The sequence below is a fragment of the Callionymus lyra genome, chromosome 1 (genome assembly GCF_982586985.1).
Source record: "Callionymus lyra chromosome 1, fCalLyr1.hap1.1, whole genome shotgun sequence".
NCBI lineage: Eukaryota > Metazoa > Chordata > Actinopteri > Syngnathiformes > Callionymidae > Callionymus > Callionymus lyra.
Window position 1 is genome coordinate 44877466 of NC_141818.1, and position 20272 is coordinate 44897737.

Here is a 20272-nt window from a genome sequence, read left to right on the forward strand (position 1 = left end):
TGAAGAGTTTTAAGGATCGGAGAAATGTGAGTTCTTCTACTAGAGCGGCTCAGAATTCTTGCTGCAGAGTTTTGTATCAACTTCAGGCGAGACAGATCCTTCTTGTTAAGACATGAAAACAAACTGTTACAATAGTCCAGACGAGAAGAAACAAACGCATGGATTACAAGCTCCAGATCATGTTGTGACAACATTTTCCTAAGTTTAGAGATTTTTCTCAGTTGAAGGAAACAGTTTCTGGTCAGTTATATATAGCATAAAGGAAAATAAATTATGTATAGCATAAAGGAAAACTTAGAAACTGCGGCTCCAGGATACGAGTCCAAACGTCTCTTTGAGTCGTAAAGGTCGCCGACCTCTGCCCTAAAGCATCGGAATGCAGCTAGAGAGTTGAAACACGCAGAGAAGCAACTTCTAGTCGCCCAGAATAAAACCGTGAGGTCATGCTTCCCGGAGCCGCACGAGCTCGCCGCCGTACGAAGACGGCATCAAATATTCAACGGGCAATAATATTGCTAATGATGAAATATTTAAACCAGCAAAGAGTCCCGTCTCCGCCTAAACTCACGCATGAAGATGCTCTGTTCCGCCTGACGGTCCAATTCAATTCTTGTCTCTGCCTCCGTCTCCATGGCAACCCCTTTCTAGGCCAGCGCTCGTCACCCAACGGTAAATAAATAACAGCCGTCGGACGAAGGTTTTGTGTCGATCGAATCAAAGATAAAGTGACTCGTTCATGTTGAGGAGACTTTGATTTAGTTTAGGTGTGTTCTGGAAGCACACAACAATTGTGTGTTTAAAAGGTAGTCTTGTGTAGTTGCACGTCTAAATGTGTTTTAGGAGTTGTGTAGACACTTTTTTTCGCTCTCCTAGTAAATGTTGTTGTGATATTGTTTTATAGAACAGCTGCTTATTGATTGTTATTTGTGTTGTGTGTAGATTTCTGGCAACGTATGCGTGTCGTTCCAAATGTGAGGAAGATTGTGTGTTTGCTGAACTTTAGGTGTGTGCTGGAAGCACACCACAATTGTGTTTAAAAGGTAGTCTTGTGTAGTTGCACGTCTAAATGTGTTTTAGGAATTGTGTAGACACTTTTTTTCGCTCTGCTAGTAAATGTTGTTGTGATATTGTTTTATAGAACAGCTGCTTATTGATTGTTATTTGTGTTGTGTGTAGATTTCTGCCGATGTATGCGTGTCGTTCCAAATGTGAGGAAGATTGTGTGTTTGCTGAACTTTAGGTGTGTGCTGGAAGCACACCACAATTGTGTTTAAAAGGTAGTCTTGTGTAGTTGCACGTCTAAATGTGTTTTAGGAATTGTGTAGACACTTTTTTTCGCTCTGCTAGTAAATGTTGTCGTGATATTGTTTTAAAGAACAGCTGCTTATTGATTGTTATTCGTGTTGTGTGTAGATTTCTGGCAACATATGTGTGTCGTTCCAAATGTGAGGAAGGTTGTGTGTTTGCTGACCGCTTGTGTGGTCGATTTGACCGCCGTCCTGTTTGTGTGTTTAAGAGCAGAAGTCCACAATCTGAAGTTCAAATAAACGTTATTATCGGTCAACGGAGAGAGTGACCGCAACCGCGAGAGGAAGACACACACTTGTGTGTGTGAGGCCGCACTCTTTACATGCTGAATCATTGACGATGGTTTTTTTTTGTTGTGTTATTCTTTGTGTTACCTGCAGACGAGCGTGGCGATGATGACGCACCAGGCGGTGCAGCAGCAGTCGGAGCTGGGCTGCTGCGAGTGCAAGTGCGACGACACGTCTCTCTTGCGGCGCCGACAGCACAGCCAGAACGAGTAGAACAGCAGGAAGAGCAGGTCCAGACCGAGGCACACCAGCGCCACGGCGCCCAGCAGCAGCACCGACTGTGGAACAAAAGACGAAAACAAAAAAAAAAGGAGAATTATTAAGGAACGGGAAAATGAATTCAGGATCTTTATCTTAATGATGTTGGACATTCAGGAAGTGGGCAAAGACAACAGGAAGTGAACCGCTGACACGGCAACTCCAGCCAGACATGACACTTCCTGCTCCAACTTCCGTTATCGGATTTATTCGACCCCGAATGACTTGGATCTGGCATCCGAGTGCGAGTTTGAAAAAAACACTGAACCAGTCGCAGACACACACACACACACACTCCCCCCCCTGACACACAAACATAAAAACACACTGGCTTTGAAGTTTTTAAACCAGGCCAGGGCTGGGGGGGGGGGGTGGATGGGGGAGACGTAGCGAAGGACGATCTGGGGGGGGGTCGATTTCTGGTATCAAAAATAAAGAGACATATGAAGCGTTATTGTGACTGGGAGGCAGATATTTCCCTGATGCTTTTGTCTTGTTTATCTTTCCCGTCTGGAATCATCTGCTGAAGCCATCGATAGACGGACGCCGAGGCGACGTCAGGCGTCCAGAAAAACCTAAATATACAATCAAGTGAAGACAAAGACGGCGAGGCAGCCAGAAGGACAGCAGGGGAGTGTGGGTCCGGGGGTCTCCTACACAGACGGTAACCAGGACTAGCTCCGCCTCCCGGAGTCTCGCAGGCTTCAGAACTGCTGGTCGTTTAGTATTGCTGACCTATTTTTACTTCCCCGCCGCCGCCGCCTGCTCGGAATGTCTTCGCCGTCATTCGTGCCCACTGTAACTTACAGCAGCGGAGGGTCCGTCGACATCTAAGCCCAGTGTTTAGTCAGCTGGTCCCAGCTGCTCCGTATTCAGTGAGTGCTTCTGTCTTCAGGAGGTCCGTAAAACACCGAAGAAGGTGTTTTATGGTATTCTGGTTAACCAGAGCTTGTTGAGACAGATGCTAGTTTGGATGGAGACGAGTCAGAGTACCTTGGAAAACACTGTCTAGAGGAGGAAAATAATTATAACCCTGGTTGAATAGTTAAAAATAGTGCTTATATCTTATAAATGATGCTATTTATAACACATTAACACTATTAACGTATTCATGTTTACACTTTTATATACATTCATTATTATATGCCATATTTAAAACGTTATTTGTTTATTCTGTAATACTATATTGCACTATTTTTAACTTATTAATATTTATATTTATACTTTTTATATATACATTCATTCTGCTGTTTTTTAAACGGTTGCCAAGCAACGAAATTTCGTTGCCAGTTTCCCTGCTGTGTTTTCCGTGCAATGACAATAAAAGAAAGTCTAAAGTCTCAAAAGGGAGAATTAAAGCAAGCAATATCTAGACAACCTGAGACAGATTTAGCAGACGTACCCAGGTGTAGCACCAGATCTAAATTCACCTGCGAACGATGTTGTTCAAGTAAAATATCTTTCATGAATATTTGCTTTAAAGTTTGAAGGCCAGGGACGTAAACCACAGTTTTTCAACGACCCAACCATCATCATCAAGGACACACATCTTTGCAGAAGTCCACCGTTTCACAAGATCGCAATGGCCGTTGTGAACTTCCCACTAATGACATAAGTAACAGATCTTGGACAACTTGGACTTCAACAGTAAAAGACTGTTTTTGAGAATTTATTTAAAAAGGTAGAGCCGGAAAACAGGAGCCACGTGATAGACTTACAAGAAAGTCGGTGAAATCCCGCACCTTGGATTCCTCCCTTTAATGAGTTTACAAACTGTTCCTTGAGCAATGAGCAGTGTGCGAAAATGTAGTGCACTTACACAGCCAGAAAATTGAGTGTGTATTGATGCACACTTTCCACTCTTAATGGCCGCCATCTTAGTGACGTAGATGACGCTAAACTGAAGCTACCGACGTAAATGTCTCGAGAAAACACTCATTTTACCACAAAACAACAACAATAACACAATGAAACACAACTGAAAAACTTGTTTTGATTGACGAAAAGCGCCGCCAAGTGTCGTTGATAGTGTTTCAACGACTGGTCGCAATCAGTGTTAAAAAGTAGTAGAAGAAGAAGCTGTCGAGTCATTTCCTGTAAGTGTTTGATTTGTAACAGTACTACCTGTCTAAGATTTGCGCACTGGGCAAATACGTACACTGTCTTAAAGTGCACTTTAAACCAGTGCACTTGGAGAAGTGTGTGATTTGAGACAGTCCAGGTCCAATAAAGTACATGCACCACTTGTCAGTTGAAACCAGACAAGTCTCTTTCTCACGTTACGATCTTCAGCCTCTTTTTTTTTTATTGGTCAGTCGTTCACTTGGATCTTAGCTCAAGTCTTAGTTGGTCATTTGATCTTAGCCCAAAATCTAAATTGCTTGGACTGGTCACTAACCTCCATGTTCACCTCATATCAAGAAAGAAATGTACTTTAATATGAAATCAAGCACATTCTATGACACCGGGTTACTTGGTACGTCGGCCCCGTCATTTGGCGTCCGACCATCAATGACAAAAGTGTCTGACCGCGACCACTTCAAAACTATCTGGACTGTAACAATGAGGTCATCTGCCTTCTTGAGGGAAAGATGTCTTTTTCCCTGCACATGTGGTTTTGGCCGAGCCGGTCGGAACAGCTGCTGCTTGAATCACAAACAGGCAAAGCCAGGTTACATCTTTGACTGCTCACACACTCTCCTAAACAGAGGATCCGTTGAGTCACGGCTGGAACAGTAGTTATTGAGGCAGCTGGAAAAACACGGACAAACGGAGGAACTTCCTGAAAACATCGCACAATAGACATCTTCCTTTTACTACGAGGAGTTTTTTTTTCACAAAGTAATACAATCGTTTTTTTTCTATGACTTACCGACGAAACTATCAGACGACGTGATGTATCTTCTCCGAACGTATCTGTTCAAACAGCAACACTATCTTTTGACAGTTAATTCTGCACATTCTTTGTGGGTTTTCTGTATTAAACAGTCATGAGTTTAACAGTGGAAAACTTTAGCTATTATTTTAATGCAGCTTCTCAACATCCATTGTGTCAGTTAGACAGTATTCTTGTCAGTAAGACAGTATTCTTGTTAGTTAGACAGTATTCTTGTTAGTTAGACAGTATTCTTGTTAGTTAGACAGTATTCTTGTCAGTTAGACAGTATTCTTGTCAGTTAGACAGTATTCTTGTTAGCTAGACAGTATTCTTGTCAGTTAGACAGTATTCTTGTTAGTTAGACAGTAGTCTTGTCAGTTAGACAGTATTCTTGTCAGTTAGACAGTATTCTTGTTAGTTAGACAGTATTCTTGTCAGCTAGACAGTATTCTTGTCAGCTAGACAGTATTCTTGTTAGTTAGACAGTTTTCTTGTTAGTTAGACAGTATTATTGTCAGTTAGACAGTGTTCTTGTTAGTTAGACAGTATTCTTGTCAGTTAGACAGTATTCTTGTTAGTTAGACAGTATTCTTGTCAGTTAGGCGGTATTCTTGTTAGTTAGACAGTATTCTTGTCAGTTAGACAGTATTCTTGTCAGTTAGACAGTATTCTTGTTAGCTAGACAGTATTCTTGTCAGTTAGACAGTATTCTTGTTAGTTAGACAGTAGTCTTGTCAGTTAGACAGTATTCTTGTCAGTTAGACAGTATTCTTGTTAGTTAGACAGTATTCTTGTCAGTTAGACAGTATTCTTGTCAGTTGGACAGTATTCTTGTTAGTTAAACAGTATTCTTGTCAGTTAGACAGTATTCTTGTCAGTTGGACAGTATTCTTGTCAGTTGGACAGTATTCTTGTCAGTTGGACAGTATTCTTGTTAGTTAGACAGTATTCTTGTCAGTAAGACAGTATTCTTGTTAGTTAGACAGTATTCTTGTTAGTTAGACAGTATTCTTGTTAGTTAGACAGTATTCTTGTCAGTTAGACAGTATTCTTGTCAGTTAGACAGTATTCTTGTTAGCTAGACAGTATTCTTGTCAGTTAGACAGTATTCTTGTTAGTTAGACAGTAGTCTTGTCAGTTAGACAGTATTCTTGTCAGTTAGACAGTATTCTTGTTAGTTAGACAGTATTCTTGTCAGCTAGACAGTATTCTTGTCAGCTAGACAGTATTCTTGTTAGTTAGACAGTTTTCTTGTTAGTTAGACAGTATTATTGTCAGTTAGACAGTGTTCTTGTTAGTTAGACAGTATTCTTGTCAGTTAGACAGTATTCTTGTTAGTTAGACAGTATTCTTGTCAGTTAGGCGGTATTCTTGTTAGTTAGACAGTATTCTTGTCAGTTAGACAGTATTCTTGTCAGTTAGACAGTATTCTTGTTAGCTAGACAGTATTCTTGTCAGTTAGACAGTATTCTTGTTAGTTAGACAGTAGTCTTGTCAGTTAGACAGTATTCTTGTCAGTTAGACAGTATTCTTGTTAGTTAGACAGTATTCTTGTCAGTTAGACAGTATTCTTGTCAGTTGGACAGTATTCTTGTTAGTTAAACAGTATTCTTGTCAGTTAGACAGTATTCTTGTCAGTTGGACAGTATTCTTGTCAGTTGGACAGTATTCTTGTCAGTTGGACAGTATTCTTGTCAGTTAGACAGTATTATTGTCAGTTAGACAGTATTCTTATCAGTTAGAAAGTATTCTTGTCAGTTAGACAGTATTATTGTCAGTTAGACAGTATTCTTGTCAGTTAGACAGTATTCTTGTCAGTTAGAAAGTATTCTTGTCAGTTAGACAGTATTCTTGTCAGTTAGACAGTATTCTTGTCAGTTAGACAGTATTCTTGTCAGTTAGAGAGTATTATTGTCAGTTAGACAGTATTCTTGTTAGTTAGACAGTATTCTTGTCAGTTAGACAGTATTCTTGTCAGTTAGACAGTATTCTTGTCAGTTGGACAGTATTCTTGTTAGTTGGACAGTATTCTTGTCAGTTAGACAGTATTCTTGTCAGTTAGAAAGTATTATTTGCTGCTGCAAAACTGTCTTTAACGTGGATTATATTATTATATGTTAGATTTTCTCAACCACAGATATAAACATGTTGAACATTGTGTTGTAAATTGTGTGTGGGTTGAGAATGGAACTTGTTGACCCAGATAACACATTAACCTTTGTATGCTTAACTTTAAGACCGGCGGTCATTTACCTCAGTGTATCTTTTTCCAGTTTTTAACTTCGTTCTCATCTTTATGATAATCAATGACCTATGATGGAGTTTAAGGATGAAACAGTTCCAACTTTAGAGAGAAAACTGACATTCTAAAGAGAAGCTTCTGTATTAAACTCTCCTCGTTATGAATTCAATTGTCGTGTTTTCAGACCAAATCTAAAGTCTTTGTCCAGGTTCACAGCTGTAAATCAGATTCCTAACGTAACAATATCGTTGATCGTCCATAATCTCCATTCCTTATCTTACCTTAATCAATGGCATCTTTATGGGTCACTATATTCGCGTCAATATTAATTTAAGTGTTTTTTTAGCGATCCATCCAGCGGGCCACATAAAGTGACTCGGCGGGCCAAAATTCCCCCCCGTGCCCTGAGTTTGTCGGGGGATTTCAGCGTAATTCATATGAAATTTAGATCTTAAAATAATCTACTACAACATGAATGGTATGAATAAGGAGTAACAGTTTAGAACAAACTATTCGATTTTTCGCCAGCAATTACTTGTATGTAATAAAGTAACTACTGTTCATGAATTAAACAGTAAGATTTATCACACAAATAACAAACTACATTTATTTTTGCTTTCCTCTCGAATGTGTACTATTAACGTTTAGAAATGATACACCAAGTGTGTCAGTAACTGACCAAACAGCTGGAAGTACTCGCCGGTCGTACAGAAATAATAATCCCACAGCTTTATTGACAATAAGAATAAGACGAACGGACGACGATTGATCCCGATCACAGACAGATAAGCCGAGTAAATTCAAGTCAGTAGCATTATCCTCTGGTGTAATCTACAGGGTTTAGAGGCTCCGGCGTGGATGAGACGCATCGTTCTGTACCGTTAATGTACCGCTTGACCTCGTGCGCTTAAAGGAGGAGAAAGAAAAAGCACGGGTGGGTTTTAAACAATGGTTGTCATGCATTAATCTCTGCGTGATAGTGAAATCTACAGAACAAGGACTGATCACGAGAGAAAATGCTTTTGACTGCTCAAACATTAGATGAAAACATGGTGACACGAAAGAGAAAAACATAAACTGTTAATCAATTTTAGTTGTTGTATCAGCGACGCACAACTGCAGCCTGAATCACGACAACACTCTGCAGCAAACTTGCAGCGAGCGACTTTTAAATCTGGCTGGTCCGTGCGATGGCGGCCAGATTACGGGCGCCTCTGACAGAACCGTGAGGGGGATTAAGCGTGGATCAATTAGCTACTAATAAGTACACAGTGTGTATGTGTGTGTGTGTGTGTGTGTTTGTGTGTGTGTGTGACCGAGAGAGGCGAGCTGGGGGAGGGGCGGCTGCTCGTCGAGGCACAGTGATCTACTTTCTGTCAATGTATTTATGTGTGTGTGTGTGTGTGTGTGTGTGTGTGTGTGTGTGTGTGTGTGTGTGTGTGTGTGTGTGTGTGTCAGTGTAAACTGACAGGATCAATCACTTCCACCTCAGCAAGTCGTCCTTGCACTTTCGCATTCAGGTTTAGACTTGACCGAATCCGCTGACCTCAGACTGAACTACACGAACGGGTCAAAGGGCGTCTGGTGGTTGAATTGCCAGGTGACGCCTGCCCACGGTCAGTCTGGCCTTTGACCTTTTAACAAACTGTCCACACCTGAGCTAGATAGTGAAAAAGTCGCGAGTGTTTTCCAGCCGAGTGTCCACACTGGAGTACTTCCTGTTGGCCTAGCAGCTAGCCTAGAAGTTAGCCTAGAAGTTAGCCTAGCAGCTAGCCTAGAAGTTAGTCTAGAAGTTAACCTAGCAGCTAGCCTAGAAGTTAGTCTAGAAGTTTGCCTAGCAGCTAGCCTCGAAGTTAGCCTAGAAGTTAGCCTAGCAGCTAGCCTAGAAGTTAGCCTAGAAGTTAGCCTAGCAGCTAGCCTAGAAGTTAGCCTAGAAGTTAGCCTAGCAGCTAGCCTAGAAGTTAGTCTAGAAGTTTGCCTAGCAGCTAGCCTCGAAGTTAGCCTAGAAGTTAGCCTAGCAGCTAGCCTAGAAGTTAACCTAGCAGCTAGCCTAGAAGTTAGCCTAGCAGCTAGCCTAGAAGTTTTAACCTAACAGCTAGGCTAGAAGTTAACCTAGCAGCTATCCTAGAAGTTAGCCTAGCACCTAGCCTAGAAGTTAGCCTAGAGGTTAGCATAGCAGCTAGCCTAGAAGTTGGCCTAGAAGTTAGCCTAGCAGCTAGCCAAGAAGCTAGCCTGGCCAGAGTCCGCTTAAAAACAATAAAATATAGACTTGTTTACGTAGTTTTCTGAGCAACTGTTCTTGTCGAGGCTTTAAATCTAAAGGACGAGCAGTTTGGATGCATTTGGATGTTTTATAAGTTTCCCAATTTGGAGCTTCAGTCGCTACATTAAAATGAACAAACATGCGGCCCTTTAGCAAATGAAATGCAGCTCACCGCCTCTTTAATAAACCGTATGATTTCAGCAGAGATTAAAAGGTTCAAATATCTCTACATTGTGACGAGATTATATGGGTCAAACCGAAAACGCAGCACAGCGTCGAAAGCTAATCCGTAAATACTGAAAACGGTTCCTTCATTTTAGTGTTGGACTGGATGCGTTTTACTTTGTTCTCACTACATCAAATGTGGCAAAAAGTTTGGACACCCCTGGTCTCTGGTGTGTCCTTGGTCTTGGATTCTCTATGTCTTCAAAATGTCATAAAAACAACTCAAACATTATGCCAGTGTTCTTCAACTTCAGCAAGTTATTCCCCTTTTCTTTCATGCACGTACATCTTCATGTACAAAAACAGTATATTATAGTATATAGTATATAGTATATTGGTTTCAGGTCTCGGTCTTGACACCCTCCTGTCTCGGTACTATCTTGTTCTTGGCTGACTCTGGGTCTAACTTGAACCCACAAATGAGTGCGTGGGGTTTGATCGGTGGAAGTGGTGGACGCACTTTAAGCGAAACTACCCAGTCATACACCGATGGGAGTAGGCCGCGACGCAACTGGAGCTGCGATTGAACCAGCAATGCCTTAGCAACAAACCGACCCCTTTATCGGCTGAGCTTTGCGTCCTGTGACAAAAAAAAAGATGGGTGTATTACAATAAGATCTCTAGGAAACATTGACAATGTGAGTAAAAACATATCATTACACTTGATGGTGAAGAATAACGTGGAGAACATGATAGTAACGGATCGCTGGAATGACTGCAGTTTTGCCTGTAAAACAAAGGGTTTTTTCCAAACATTTTGACTCCTTGCTCTAGAGAAGCGTTTTTCTTTCAGCAGTCATATGGAAACAGTTTTTGAACTCCAGACACACACTTGTCCCCCGAGTATGCGGGTCACATGACACGACTGTAATGTTCTGCAGCTGTTTAACAAGGAGCTGGAAGCTGACGCCGCAGATCCATCAAAAACACCAACACGTTCTCTCTCTCTCTCTCTCTCTCTCTCTCTCTCTCTCTCTCTCTCTAAAAAAAAAAGGTTCCGGAGACAAATCTCCTGCGAATGGAAGAAAAAAAACTGGGGATGAAAGCTCAGATTTCAGGAAACTGTTTCCTGAAGAAAAGCCCTGAGAGTCAGCGAGTCTTCAGAGAGCAACATGATGGAGAACATGAGCGAACGACGACGAGAAGGAGCTGAAATGTTTTTTTGTTGTAATATATTAGCAACCAACTAAAGACACAGAGTCTTTATTGTGAGTGTGTGAGAGCGAGTGGTCAGTGCTTCTCTCAGCTGGGTGAGTGGACGCATGAAAGCCTCTGAGACAGATACATTGAGCCAATCTAAAGACGGCTTCCAGTGAAAGAGTGAAAGAATGAGAGCCTTCTTTCACAACATCCCCCCTCTTTTCTCCCCTCTTCCCCTCCCTCCCTCCCTCCAACTTAACCTTCTTCTTCTTCTTCTTCTCACCATCCAACCCCCCCCTGCATACCCCTCTCTCTCTCTCTGGTCGTCTAGCCAGAATTAATGATTTCACCCTGAATGGGACCCCTATGTTCCCGCACACAAACACAATGACACACATGCATAAGACCCTCGGGGCGCCCCGTGACCTCACCTCCACCGACAGCGAGTTCTAAATACGCAGCGACGCAGAAAGTCAACGCAACTGTAAGTGACGATCTAGAAAAACAGTCGCAAGAGGGATGAAGGATTTGACTCATATGAAAAAATAAAGGGGCTTCCTTAAGATTCCGGTGGTCACACACACTCGTACAAAGCCCCCCCTGGTTACTGAATAGGAACCGCAGGAAGTGGCCGTTTGGCAACAGAGCAGCACCTCCCATGGCTCGAGCGAACCTCCTCTCTCGCACTCTCACTTCGCCTCCAAGCGCTCTATTTATCACTTTTCACTCCTCCTCTTCCTCTGGCTTCTGCGTTCGTTGAAGGCCGTGGGTGTCCCTTCCCACGCTCGGCCCGTGAACCCGCGAGCCCGCGAGCCCTCCCCTCGCCTCGCCGCCGGTTGAGGAGCAACCGCCGCACGAAGTTGTTGTGCGAGGAATGGGTGTCGGTTCGACTCCCAGGCGTTCGGCGTTCGACGTGAAGGAAACGCAGAGAAACCTTTTCGACCGGATCAGTGGATTCAAAATATTAAGAGACGTCGAGATGTTCGTTTGATCACTTGCTCTCTCTGAAGAAAAAACAAATAAATAAATAAAAAATATATGTATTTCATTGTATAGAAGAAAAGTCAAACAAATATTTATTTAATACACTCTTTGCAGCACAATTTTTTTCAGCATTTTCATTAAAGTCTGACTTAAAAGTAATGACTTAATTATGATTGAAATGCATAAGAGGAATTTTGCTATTCCTGGTATATAAATATTGTAGTAACAAAGATATATGTGTAGTATTGTCCAGTACTTGACTCTGGTGTTGCAGAATTGGCCGGAAGTTTAATTGCAACACAAAAACTAACAAACGGCGTAAATAATTTCATGTTAGATTTTTAAATATCTTTTTTATTTTTATTTTAAAGATACTGTATTGAACTGGTATATATATTGTAGTATCAAGGATATATTTGTAGTATTGTTGAGTACTTGACTCTGGTGTTGTGATAGTGTAGTAACAAGGATATAGTTGTAGTGTTGTCGAGTACTTGACTCTGGTGTTGTGATAGTGTAGTAACAAGGATATAGTTGTAGTATTGTCGAGTACTTGACTCTGGTGTTGTGATAGTGTAGTAACAAGGATATAGTTGTAGTGTTGTCCAGTACTTGACTCTGGTGTTGTGATAGTGTAGTAACAAGGATATAGTTGTAGTATTGTCGAGTACTTGACTCTGGTGTTGTAGTATTTACAGACCACACGACTCTTGACGAAGTCGTAACTGCTTTCATTTGTTTTCAAACCAAAATATGTCCAAAAATCAGCTTTAAAACCTGCTGGAGTCACTGTATCCTCTCATCCTCAGTAATCACAGGGATATCGCAATACTCCATTGTTCCTTTCACTGCGGAGGACGTAATGATTGCATAATACTTTGATGTTAATTGAATATTTTAAATATATATATTTTAAACATACTGTATTGGACTGTTGACCATAAAATAACTATTATTAAAAAATCTATATTTTTCTAACACCCATAGTATGTATATTTGTTTGTGTGTCACCGACTGTCCATGGAGTGAAAGGAAAATATGTTTTACTTTATATATTTTGAGAAAACAATAAATACAAATGAGAGTCAAAGCCATATTTTTGCTGTTGTTGTTTTGTCTTAATAACCAGCTAATCTTGAAAAAAAACTATATTTTGTTGTTACGTTTACTTTAAAAGCTGCAAATAAAATGGCTTCCGTCCACTTCAAGGTTAGAGAAACCATATCTAACCTCAACATGATTCCACTCATCAGCTGACATGGATGTAGTTAAATGCGTCTCTGGTCAAGTCCATCAAAACAAGACGCGTATAAAAGGATCCTTTGTAAAAAAAAAACATGGTTTCATGTTTAACAAATACAGGTTTTGTTGCCTCTGAACTCAGAGGCCGAGCAACGAGTTGTTTCTGCGACTAATTACTGTTTGAGACGCGACGTGTCGAAGGAAAAGCAATTGGACGCCAGTTTTATTTGGACGGCGTGAGCCGCTCACGTCTTCAGACACAGCTGTGACCAACAAGACTAAACACACAGTCCAAGAAAAGACTCTTATTTACTCGCGACGAGTCTCAGAAATCACCAAAAACCTAACTGAACTACAACAGTTTTTCTCTAAAATCTTTCACACAGAACCCATGTGTGTGTAGTACACACAAGAGGCGTATAGGAATTTGATACTTCAATTAAAGACAGTTTGGTAAATCAAATGTTTGGATTGGATTTATCAAGTCAGTTTTTACACAACCTTAGAAAGGAAACTGACAGAAGAAGGTCTAGTTGGAATAGAAACAAGTCTTTATGACAAAGTTCCTTCAGTTTTGTTCAGTTCTGTGCCAGTTATAGGATATAAACCTATGACCACTCATGGAAAAATGTAGAAGATTGTGTATAAAAAAAAGGTTTATAGAGAAATTACAATTATACAAACATTGTAAAACAAACACTATATGGAGACGTGGGTTTGGACCTGATCGTATCTATGTTCTTTATATTTGCACTTTGTCGCTTTGTTCTTTTTATTTGCACATTGTTCTCGTTTTTATGAAACTATCGTCTGCTGTGAAGAGATCTATCCATATATTTATCTACAGTATATATCTATCTACAATATCTATCTACGGTATCTATCCATCCATCCATCCATCCATTTATCTACAATATCTATTCACAGTATCCATCCATCCATCCATTTATCTACAATATCTATCTACGGTATCTATCCATCCATCCATCCATCCATTTATCTACAATATCTATTCACAGTATCCATCCATCCATCCATTTATCTACAATATCTATCTACGGTATCTATCCATCCATCCATCCATCCATTTATCTACAATATCTATTCACAGTATCCATCCATCCATCCATTTATCTACAATATCTATCCACAGTAACCATCCATCCATCCATCCACAATATATATCCACAGTATCCATCCATCCATCCATCCATCCATCCATCCATCCATCCATCCATCCATCCATCCATCCATCCATCCATCCATCCATCCATCCATCCATCCATCCATCCATCCATCCATCCATCCATCCATCCATCCATCCATCCATCCTCAGTATCTATCTATCTACAATATCTATCTACAGTATCCATCCATCCATCCATTTATCTACAATATCTATCCACAGTAACCATCCATCCATCCATCCACAATATATATCCACAGTATCCGTCCGTCCGTCCGTCCATCCATCCATCCATCCATCCATCCATCCATCCATCCATCCATCCATCCATCCATCCATCCATCCATCCATCCATCCATCCATCCATCCATCCATCCATCCATCCATCCATCCATCCATCCATCCATCCATCCATCCATCCATCCATCCATCCATCCATCCATCCATCCATCCATCCATCCATCCATCCATCCATCCATCCATCCATCCATCCATCCATCCATCCATCCATCCATCCATCCATCCATCCATCCATCCATCCATCCATCCATCTTCAGTATCTATCTATCTACAATATCTATCTACAGTATCCATCCATCCCTCCCTCCCTTCCTCCCTCTCTCCCTACCAATACCAAGTTCCATACCAAGCCATGGATTAGTGATGTGTTGATGAAGCTTCATGAAGCAGTATCATTATCTTCAGAGTCCACTAGATGGCGGTCTCTGCACTATTTTCTTTTGTTTTGAACAACTGTTCTAATGAAAAATCATTTTTAAACTGATGGCGCCACCTACTGACCTCTAAACAACATGACACTGTTTCATGAAGCTTCATCTGTCCATCACTACCCTGGATGTGATTGGTCCGAACCTTGCGTGTAATAATATAGAACAAATTTTAAAAAAGCATCAGTAGAAAAAGATTCAGAGACGTAAGATCATAACCTGGGGATGATGTTCTATTAATCAGATTCAAACAGCAGGATCAGCATCTTAAGTTTCTGTCGGCAGAGCGGAGAACGATCGATTATTCGTCTCATAGTCTCCGCACTGAATCCATCCCAGAGAGCGATGAAGCCTCCGCCGGGTCAGGGTCTCCGTCAAGGACGGTCTCCCAGCACTGATCGATGCTGACGGGGGAACCCTCCTCCCCGCTGCCGTGGCAACCGACTCTATATACGACGCCACCGCACACAAACACGTTTGGTTGGTACTGGACTTACCTTCTGGTAGTCTGAGTCTTCAGGCTGGAAGTCGCTGCTGACGATCTGGAACTCCAGGTTGAAGTGAGGCAACCGATGGAGCAGGTTGACCCACCAGGGCGGGGAGTAGTTGACGACGGCGGCCATTGTAGGATCCGCTTTCTCTCACCCAAGTGAGAACAGAAACGCCCCCGAGATGAGACTCTGTGGAAACAAATATGCGTTGGAACTACAGTACAACAGGAAGACACAAGTACAGACTCCATTGTGCTCCTCAGTTCCTCCTCCTGAAACAACCCAGGGAGTCTGGAACTACTAAACAGGTGGATCCTTTAAGGAATCTCATTATACTTAATTATGAGATTAAAGTCGTATAAAATCAATTTATTGCGAGGTTTCAAGTCGTTTAAAATACTTTATAATGAGATTAAAGTCTTACAAATACTTTATTGTGAGATTAAAGTTGGATAAAATCGATTCATTGCGAGATTTAAGTCGTACAAAGTACTTATTATGAGATTAATGTCGTAAAAAAAATCTATTTATTGCGAGATTAAAGTTGTACAAAACACTTTATTAAAAGTTTAAAGAGTTATATAATCAATTTATTTGCGAGATTAAACTTGTACAAAATACTTTATTACGAGATTAAAGCCGTATAAAATCAATTTACTGCGAAATTAAAGTCGTACAAATATTAATTATGAGATTAAAATCGTGTGTAATCAATTTATTGCGAGAATAAAAGTCGTATAAAATCCATTTATTGCAAGATTAAAGTCGTAAAAATACTTTATTACAAGATGAGTCATATAAAATCCATTTATTACGAGACTAAAGTCGTATAAAATCCATCTATTGCGAGATTAAAGTTGTACAAAATACTTTATTACGTGATTAAAGTCATATCAAATCAATTTATTCCAAGATTAAAGTCATATAAAAACCCTTTATTGTAAGATTAGGGTTGTATAAAATACTTTATTACGAGATTAAAATCGTATAAAATCAATTTATTCCGAGATTTAAGTCGTACAAAATACTTTATATGAAATTAAAGTCGTATAAAATCCATTTATTGCAAGATTAAAGTCGATCTTTTTGAAGATGCTTGTCTACCAAGTGAAAGTTTGTTTGTTTATAGTTACGTAAAATATTTCTTGACTTTAAACAGTCAATACCCACTTTTTTTCGTGCTCTTTTTTATAAAAAAGTTCCTGTTTATTTATTATTTTTATTATTATTAACCTTTTTTGAAACAAAATAGGGAAAATAGCCATGTTTAGTGTATGCATTGTTCTGCACGACTGGTTCTACCAGGTCTGATCCAGTGTTGTGATGTTTGCTGCTCTTTATAATGAACGAATAGATTTTTGAGATCATATGTTTCACTATTTTGAACATCTTTTTCATTGCAGTAAAGTCACAGAATTGTGGTTTTGTTGTACATAAATGGGGCAAAAAATATATAATGTTTTTATATATACCGTCTAGAACTAGGTTTTAAAAAAGTTGTGTGGACGAAAATTAAAAGAAAAATCCCACAAAAACAAGGTATACGTATATTAATAACTGAGAGAAGTGACCAGAACTGCTTATCAATATGTCTATAGAAAAATCTTATTACATAATCTCAACAGTTTCTCAGGGTTAAACTTGTTATTATAATGGAATGACAATGTTGTTACTGTTCTGGTATCAGAATAACATAGAATATCAAGATGCTTTCTGCTGGATCAGATCACTGATGGAAGGTCTGACCATGAATAGATCTGAAAGTAAGAACCAGAATTTTTAAAAATGGATCCTGAAAGAAACTGGCAGCCAGTGAAGAGTTTTAAGGATCAGTGAAATGTAAGTTCTTCTACTAGAGCGGCTCAGAATTCTGCCTGCATAGTTTTGTATTAACTGAGGGCGAGACAGATCCTTCTTGTTTAGACAAATTATGTTTTTGTTTTATTTTAAATGTACGTTTCAAAGCCTGAACATTATAGGTGGGAGTGAGCTGCTTGGCAGAGGTCTGCGCACTCAGATTGCTTTTCTTATTCAATGTTTGTGTTCTAGGACCACGTTTGGTATCAGTGGAGAATGTGTGTGATTCAGTGGCGCCACTAATATTATTATTATTATTATTATTATTATTATTATTATATAAACAACATTGATAATCATAACATAAACAACACGTTTAACAAAGACTGTCTACCAGTTGTAATAACCCGCTAATAAACCTTCATCCGCTTGTTATTATCATCAAACAATGATTTTTCAACCCGTTAAACATCCTGCTTCTATTGTACTGTACGCACACACTGTACATGCTAATAACATGGCTGATCGCACATACATGACCTCATCCGTGTTTGATGTAACGTTACCAGTAGATATGGCACAATATTCCCTGGATTTTGACTTGAAGGTTAAATTGGTATCGCGGACACATGTAGGTCAAATTCTTCAAGACGCCGAATAATAATGGTGATAATAATAAAAATAATACCTATTGTTGTGCAGCAAACCTCGGATTTTACCAGCTTTTAACCACCTTTTTTTTACAAACTACCGCAGGCATCGACACGTCAAAAGAATTCTCCCCGTAAGCTTGACTTACCTCGTTAAGCTAAAAGTCCCGCAGGGTTTTGCGTCGAACGGCTCCTGGTTCCGGTGGTTCCGGTGGTTCCGTCCACGCGTTGGCTATTGTCCGGGCGGCGAGTTGCAGCAGCACCAGCCGCTCGCCTGCATCGACGCGGCGGGTTGACGCTCACATGTCAGAGCTCGCGGTTCGCGCGGCAAACAAGCGGCAGAACCGGGAAAAAAAACCCGCGAAATGTGTTTGCGGACGAATGGATGTTTTTTGCGGTGTTTTTCTGGAGGAGGAGGCCGACGCTGCGGCTCGTCGTCCCGCTTGACAAGAGAGAGGAGAGAACGCGGTGTTGTTTAAAGCCCCCGGAGGAGGAGGAGGAGGAGAAAAGGAGGAGAGGAGGAGGCTTTGCCGCAGACGAGTGCGGATGGATGGAGGCAGCGGATGCGCAGAGGCCACCCCCTGATGTCGGGATCACGACAGTGCAGGCTGTAGAAAAAATTAAATAAATAAATTAAATAAAAAAAGAGTAGGCCTGAATCAAGCGTCACGATGCGACTTACAAAAGCATTTTTATTATTTGTTCCTTCTCGAAAAGTCTTATCTTAATCCAACGATGCGAACACAAAGAATTGTATGTTTTTTTTTAGAAAAAATATGGCGATACGATACGTATCACGATACAGGTAAGGTTAGGTAGAACTTTATTGATCCCTCAGGAGGTCTCCTTCGGGAAATTGTTTTTTTCCCCAATAGCCACAGCAAATACAGAAATTTTTCAAAATAAATAAATCAAAATAAAATAAGAACAAGAACAAAGAGAAATAAAGAGAAAGAACAAGATGATACAATCTAAGTCTAAAGATAAAGAACATAGATTAAAGAAAAATAACACAGACAAAAGATACAAAGACTAACATGGAACAGAACATCATGATACTTTTACTCCACTCCTGCCCCCGAACTCAGAATTGTACAATTTAATAGCCCGAGGAATGAATCAGTCCCTGAGTCTATTTGTTTTGCACCTGAGAAGGAGCATTCGTGCACTCAATCTGCTCATGGGGCAACAGTACTTTATAATGCGAAACTAAAGGTTTCAGAAAATGGCAAGAGTGACTCCTTCAAGAAACATCTTAAGACATTTTTATTCGCACAGGCATTTCCTTGAATTTCGGGAACTCCTGTGTTGTTCTCCGTGTTATCTTGACCTTTAAATTATATATATATATATATATATATTTTAAATTGTTCAAGCGCTTTCTAACCCTGGTCTGGAAAAGCGCTATATAAATAAAAATGACTTACTTACTTACTTATTAGGTGCTCCGGATACATTTTTTTTTTTTTTTTATGTTGATTTATACATTTAAAGCAGGCATGTCCAAAGTCAGGCCAATTCGTGGCCCTTATAAGTAAGTAAGTAAGTAATTTATATTTATAGAGCGCTTTTCCAGACCAGGGTCACAAAGCGCTTAAACAATCAAAACAATAGTTAATAAAATATATACTTAAAAGTATAAGATATCACTAAGAACAACACAGGTGTCTCAGAAAATCAGGGAAAAGCACAAATAAGAATGTCTTAAGATGTTTCTTAGGAGTCAGTAGATCATCAAACACAGAGATGGTTCCAAAGCTTAGGAGCAACAGTCTGGAAGGATTTCTCTCCTCTGGTCCTGAAGCGTGTTCAGGAACCATCAGTAGATTCTGATCCACAGACCTCAGAGCCCGAGCTGGGGTGTAAGTCTGGATAGATTCATAAAAATAAGAACAAGAACAAAGAAAAAGAAAAAGAAAGAACAAGATGACACAATCTAAGTCTAAAGATAAAGAACATTGCTCAAAGACAAAGGATGCAAAGATTAAAATAGAATAAAATGTCGAGATACTTTTTGCTGGATCAGATCACTGATGGAAGGTCTGACCATGAATAGATCTGAAAGTAAGAACCAGAATTTTAAAATGGATCCTGAAAGAAACTGGCAGCCAGTGAAGAGATTTAAGGATCGGGGGAAATGTGAGTTCTTCTACTAGAGCAGCTCAGAATTCTCGCTGCAGAGTTTTGTATTAACTGAGGGCGAGACAGATCCTTCTTGTTTAGACAAATTATGATTTTTTTTTTGTTTTATTTTAAATGTATGTTTCAAAGCCTGAACATTATAGGTGGGGGTGAGCTGCTTGGCGGAGGTCTGCGCACTCCAATAGCTTTTCTTATTCAACGTTAGTGTTCTAGGACCACGTCTGATGACGTGAAAATGTAAACAGTCTCATCATGATATTATTCATTCATTCAACTTATGGGATCTCGTCATAATAGGCTTGTCTGGTCTCAAAATAAACATCCCTTAAGAACATATCTAGGAAGAAAATAAGAGAATGTTATGATCATCAAATCGCGTTTCAGGCTGTAAATATACCGTTTTAATAACAACCTGCTAAATGGAATGTAGACTGCAGGGAAAAAAAGAGAA

At 40.0% G+C, this 20272-nt stretch overlaps 1 protein-coding gene and 1 long non-coding RNA gene across 3 annotated transcripts in view; one reads left to right on the forward strand and one right to left on the reverse strand.

Annotated features, from left to right (window-relative positions):
* The window catches only part of LOC148089730 (protein tweety homolog 3-like), a 35492-nt gene extending 17201 nt beyond the window's left edge, over nucleotides 1-18291 (reverse strand). The window contains exons 1-3 of the mRNA XM_087809690.1: nucleotides 17829-18291; nucleotides 15239-15421; nucleotides 1683-1873 (exon numbers count right to left, since the gene is read on the reverse strand). Coding sequence (XP_087665816.1) covers nucleotides 1683-1873; nucleotides 15239-15364 — 317 coding nt within the window. The 5' untranslated portion in view covers nucleotides 15365-15421; nucleotides 17829-18291. The remainder of the gene's footprint in view (nucleotides 1-1682; nucleotides 1874-15238; nucleotides 15422-17828) is intronic.
* LOC148089731 (uncharacterized) overlaps nucleotides 1-20272 on the forward strand; it is a 22647-nt gene continuing 2375 nt past the window's right edge. The window contains exon 1 of one of the 2 annotated variants that reach the window (XR_015713434.1): nucleotides 1-26. This is a non-coding gene — a long non-coding RNA (uncharacterized LOC148089731). Of the gene's footprint in view, nucleotides 27-17026; nucleotides 17072-20272 lie in introns of those variants that run through there. The other variant, XR_015713433.1, reaches the window with a different exon arrangement.